Source organism: Vulpes lagopus, chromosome 14, assembly GCF_018345385.1.
Source record: "Vulpes lagopus strain Blue_001 chromosome 14, ASM1834538v1, whole genome shotgun sequence".
Classification (NCBI taxonomy): Eukaryota; Metazoa; Chordata; class Mammalia; order Carnivora; family Canidae; genus Vulpes; species Vulpes lagopus.
The window spans coordinates 9930941-9936940 of record NC_054837.1 but is presented as its reverse complement, the minus strand read 5'-3'; the positions used below and the strand labels follow the sequence as shown (position 1 = coordinate 9936940).

The window sequence follows — 6000 nt, the reverse complement described above, 5'->3', positions numbered from 1 at the left end:
AGGTGTGCGGAGCGTCGGCATGCCGCACGCGCGGCCCCAGGTCGTGCCCCAGCCCAGTCAGCGCCCCGCTCCGGGGCTCGCCTCGCCCCGAAAGTTTCTCCGGCCCGCGGCCACCGTCCCCGTCCCGACGCCCTGCCCTCCTTCTGTGTCTCGGAGCCCCCTCCCGCGCCAACAACCCCGCGGGCGCACGTGACCAGGCAGGGCGGTGAGTCCGCCGCCGCCGCCGCCACCGCAGTGCCCCGCCCCGACCTGCCGCTTCCGCCGGCCCGCGCAGCCCCGCCCCCAGGCGGCGGGGAACCAATCCGCGCGCACGCTCCTTGGCCCCGCCCCGGCGCCCTCCTCGGCGCGCGCCCCTCCCGCCGCCCGCCGGCCCGCCCGTCAGTCAGGCAGGCAGGCAGTCGGTCCGAGCGGCCGTAGTCTCTCCCGCGGTCCTGAGCGCTGCCCTCCCTGCTCCTTTCCGGTCAGCGTCGGCAGCTGCACCCGCAGCGGCGCAGTCCCCCCGGGAGGCGCGGCGTGGGCGAGCGGCGGCCGCGGAGCGTCGAGTCTATCGCGGCGGCGGCGGCGGCGGCGGCCCGGCAGCCAACATGGCGGCGGCGGCGGCGGCGGGCGCGGGCCCGGAGATGGTCCGCGGGCAGGTGTTCGACGTGGGGCCGCGCTACACCAACCTCTCCTACATCGGCGAGGGCGCCTACGGCATGGTGTGGTGAGTGTCGGCGCCTGTCCGCAGGCCGCGCCACGCCCGCCCACCCGCCGCCCGGGGACGCGGCGGACGCAGCCGCGGCCTCGTCTGCGTCCCGGCCTCCCGCGCCGCGGCGCCCCCAGCCCGTGGCTTCCGCGCGGAGTGGGCGCCGGGGGCCTCGGGCGGGGCCCGGGGGCCGCTGGAGGTTTGGGTGTTGCTCACTGCGCTTCGCGGGCCGGCCTCCGCTCGCCGAGGGGAGGGGCTCGGGGGGCGGAGGCCAGTGTCCGGGGACCCGGGGATCCGGGCGCGGCGCGGGTTTTAGAGCCGGGACCCCCGGGAGGGGAACGGAAGTGGTCCCCGGGCCCCCGCCCCCATGATGCTAGCATCGTGGCCTTCCTCTTGACATCCGACTGTAGAGCCAGGAATTCCATCGGATGCTCGTCGGTGGTGGTGTTGGCCGCGGTCTTGTGTGCAGAACCTGAAATAATCTCCCCTCCCCGGTATTCCGCGAACGGCTTTCATTAAATATTTTCGGTCGTGCTAACGGTGCCCCGCGCAGGCTGTCCGTAAAAAGCATCAGTAGCACCACTGTGGGTTGTGAAATATTTTAATCTTGAAGTTTTAAAATGGATTTTAATACCCACACTGTATGCGTTTCAAGAAGGATAAGCCTGCGCCGCTCTCTTGATTGATTTATTAGTCATTTGGAGTTGGGCTTAATTTCACTTTTTTCTTTACCCTGAGTGAACTCTCTTGGCGTAAATGTATTCACACGTTTTAGCAGAATTGTTGTGGACTTGTCCTGTTAATGATGTTTTAGTGGTCAGTATATGTGTAGCTTTAATGGAATTCTTGCAGGACTACGTGCAGCCTCCCTTATCTTGATCATATCCCTCAGAAACGTTCTTGGTTCTTTTTATTAGAATTAGCTGTATTATTTTGTGCTGATGAGGACTTACGGAAGCGTGGGCTCCCTTACACCTCTTTCTTGTGTGTCTTGAGTTGAATGAAGGAAGCAAACATATTTAAGGAACACTTGGTGGCAGGTACTGTACTAGGTATATTATCTCATTTTATATGAACAGCCGCCTTCGAGGTGGTGATATCCCTCTTTCAGGGGAGAAAATATTTCGAGGTGGAGCAAATTCTTCAAGTCCTACGTCTAGAAGAGACAGACTTGAGATGGTAGACTGAGATCCTCTCTCATTCGCTGGAACTCTTTCAGTTATATTTTGTCTTTAAATAGTGTTATTAGTAGCTTTAGAGTTTGGTATATTTTACTGTTGTAAGCAAATCTGTTTTAAAAATGTATTCAAATTTAAGTGATTGTGATTTTAGAAATGCCGTAAAGGGCCTGTTTTAACAAGTATTTTAGACTAATTAAATTTTAAAAAGATTAATTGAATCTTGACTATTTTCATTCTCTTGAGGAGCAAAATGCTTCACATATACAACTGTGAAAATTAACGTGAACTCAGGTTTAGGAGCCAAAAGAAGAATTAAACTAGGTCAGGTCTAAAAGAAATAAGGCCCTAGAAAGTACTGCCCACAGCATCACTTCTCTGTCATAACATCTGATTGCTATGGCACCTGCTGGTAAGTAGGCATGTGTCATGAGAGGTTCAGAATTGTCCGTCATGTCCCATGGCTCTTTTTGAAAATTTAGCATCTAACATATGGACTGAAAAAACTAGGTTTAGGATACTATTTTTTTTTAAATTTTTTTAGGTTTAGGTTAATTGGAAGTTTTTTTTTTTTTTTCCCCGATGAGATTGTTACTAGTTTGAATATAAGTAAGATAGGGTAACTATTTCTATCATTGCTGTAGACATATTTGACCTCCCAAGTCTTTATCAGGGAAGATGCCAAGTACTTTTACAGTAATCTTCCTTTCCTAAAATCCAAATACAAGTACAACTGGAATTAAAATCCTTGGTCCAGATTATCGTTTTTAATCCTTATCGTAGTAAGAATGTAATTTATGTTGCACATCATTAGCGTTTAATAAGTGTTGATTAAGAATGCTGGGTTTATGGAGGGCTTCTTGAATGAAATGTTAATATTTATTTATTTAAAAAATATTTTATTTATTCATTCATGAGAGACACAGACATAGAGGCAGAGACACAGGCAGAGGGAGAGGCAGGCTTCCCTGCAGGAGCCTGATGCGGGACTTGATCCTGGGACCCCGGGGTCACACCCTGAGCCATGGCAGGTGCCCAACCTCTGAACCACCCAGGCTTCCCGAAATGTTAATATTTAAATAGTGATATTTAAGAGTGGGTATAATTTTGATGGGTAATAGGCACAAATGAGTTTGAGCTGTGGAATCTGATCCTGGAAAAGTAGTTAAGTAGCAAACTGTAGAGGACTCTAAAAGCAAAAATGAGCGTTGTTGTATATTAGTGCAAGGAAGAAACATCAGTGATTTTGAAAAAAAAGAAGTCCTATGGTCAATTCTGAGATTTTTGAGGGGTAGATCAGCGCTGGTGGAAATGATAGAGAAAAAACTGTGATGAGGGGAATCAATTAACCTATTGTAATTGTCTAGAGGTGAAGTGATATAGTGGCATTGGAAAGTAACAGATGGAAGTGTTGAGAGACCTTGTTAAGATGGAATCGTGGGTGCTTAGTGGTTCAGTCGGTTAAGTGCCCAGTTTTTGATTTCAGCTCATGCCTTGATCTGTGTCATGAGTTCAAGTTATGCATTGGGCTCTGCACACACACAGGCACACACAAAGAATTCGTGCAGTTCCTGGATGGCACAGTCAGTGGAACATGTGACTCTTTATCTCAGGGTTGTACGTTTGAGCCCCATGTTGGGTGTAGAGATTACTTAAAAATCAAATCTTTAGGGCAGCCCAGGTGGCTCAGCAGTTAAGCACTGGCTTCAGCCCAGGGTGTGATCCTGGAGACTCAGGATGGAGTCCCACGTCAGGCTCCCTGCGTGGAGCCTGCTTCTCCCTCTGCCTGTGTCTCTGTCACTCTCTTTCTCATGAATAAATAAATCTTAAAAATCAAATCTTAAAAAAATAATCCATATGGGTTCTTATCAGAAGAATGGTAGACTGAATTATGGCACATATGGGAAGAAGCAAAGGATGATGAGATCTTAAAGGACAAGAGTCTTAATGAGGTGGGATTTGGATTTAAGAGGGATTTCTGAGACAAGGATTTTTTAGTTTGGGTATGGTCATGTTTGTTAATTCCAAGGCTTCTAGTTTGGAAGTCTGGGAGGATGGTGTTGCTGTTATCAGAGAAGAAATACTGTAGACAAAGCAAGTTTATTAGGGATACATAGTGAGTTGAGACTTAGTAAGTTGTGATGACTATAGACTATTTAGGCAACATCTAGAAGGCATCTTGAAATATAGAAAAGGGAAATAGAATCGAGATGAAAATTAATGTAAGTGGTCTTTCATGGATGAGATTCTTATCTGAGATCTGAGGTGACTGATTAGGTGAAATTGCAAGCAGATGTGTATATTCATCTTTTTAGTAAATAGTTCACACATCCAGTAGATTTTCAAAGAGGTCCATTGTCCCAGAAAGATTAAGATCCACTGAGGTAGAATAGGAATACCACAGAGGTAACCCTGACAAATATTTCTTTTAAGTCTTATTTTTTTGAGAAAGGAGGAGAGAGCGCTCGCGCTCTCTGCCTGAGAGCATTCAATGGGGAGGGGCAGAGGGAGATGGAGTCTTAAGTAGACTCCTTGCTGAGCATGAGCCTGACTCAAGATTTGATCTCACGACCCCAAGATCATGACCTGAGCTGAAACCAAGTATTGGATGCTTAACCGACTGTGTTACTCAGGTGCCCCCTTGATAAATATTTTTTAAGAGGTAGGCAGAGGAATGGGATCCTAAAGACTGGTCAGATGTATAAGAATTAGGAAAAAAAATGAATGAGAGGAGAAACGGAAGTTGTTTACGCTTGATCATTTATTAATTAAGATAGGTAGGGCAGCTCTGATGGCGCAGCGGTTTAGGGCCGCCTGTAGCCCGGGGTGTGATCCTGGAGACCCGGGATTGAGTCCCACATTGGGTTCCCTGCATGGGGCCTGCTTCTCTCTCTGCCTCTCTCTCTGTCTCTATGAATAAATAAATAAAATCTTAAAAAAAAAAAGATAGGTATCTATTTTGAATAGGTTGAGTTCTGAAACAGTTTTTGGAATGATTGAGAGGTCATGGGGTCATCTCCATAGAGATAGAGATAGATACCTTGAGGTTGGATAAGATGGGGGGGTGGGGGATGTAAGAACTGAGCCACAGGAATGTCTGATTTTAGGTGTCAACAGAGAGGGCAAGTTACAGAAGAGGACAGAGAAAGTGTGGCTAGAGAGACCAGACAATGATGAGTGTGCATCATCAAAGGAACCAAAAAGACTGTAGTCATCAGGGATTGGTATTGAATACTATAGAGGACTAACAGTGCAACTTGAAGAGAGACAAAATTTCAGTGTGATCACCTTCTCTATGGTACAATATCCTGTTTTATTGAGGCATGTTGATTATGGCAGACTAGTAGCACTACCATTTAGTTAACACTTTGCTTTATGTACATCAGTTAATCTTCAACCACATTGTAAACATGATTACTTTGTATGAAAGTGAGGAAACTTGGGACAGAGAGTTTAGTTAATTTGCCCAAAGACACATGACTAGGAAATGATAGTGCATCCCATTCTGTCCGGTTCCTAAATGATACTCAACCAAAGATGAAAGTTGAGAAAGTATATGCTTTCAAGAAATACATGTCTGCTTTTACTTGTATTAAATTTTAGCCTTGTAATTTTTTATTTTTTAAAGATTTTTAAAATTTATTTTAGAGAGAGAGAGAGAGAGTGCTTGAACACGAGTGGGAAGGGGCAGAGGGAGAGGGAGGGAGAATCCCAAGCTGACTCTGTGCTAAGCCTGGAGCCCCATGTGGGATTTAGCCTCAGGATCCTGACATCATGACATGAGTTGAAACCAAGAGTCAGATGCTCAACTGTCTGCACCACCCAGGTGCTCTACTTTGTAGCCATTCATTCATTCATTCATTCATTCTGTTAAAAAGATTTTACTTATTTATTAGAGAGAGCGCAAGCACAGACAGAGTGAGGGGCAGAGGGAAAAACATACTGCCCGCTGAGCAAGGATTCTGATGCAGGCTTGATCCTCAGACTCTGGGATCATGACCTGAGCTGAAGACAGTTAACCAACTGAGCCACCTAGGTGGCCGATTTATTTACTTATTTATTTATGATTTTATTTATTTATTCATGAGAGATACAGAGAGAGGGAGGCAGAGACATAGGCAGATAGGAGGGAGAAGC

The 6000-nt window shown here is 47.1% G+C and overlaps 1 protein-coding gene across 1 annotated transcript in view; it reads left to right on the top strand.

The window, feature by feature from the left end:
• The first annotated feature begins 365 nt into the window (after window positions 1-365).
• The window catches only part of MAPK1 (mitogen-activated protein kinase 1), a 121745-nt gene continuing 116110 nt past the window's right edge, over window positions 366-6000 (top strand). The window contains exon 1 of the mRNA XM_041728827.1: window positions 366-703. Within this exon, the coding sequence (XP_041584761.1) occupies window positions 585-703 (119 nt within the window). The 5' untranslated portion in view covers window positions 366-584. The remainder of the gene's footprint in view (window positions 704-6000) is intronic.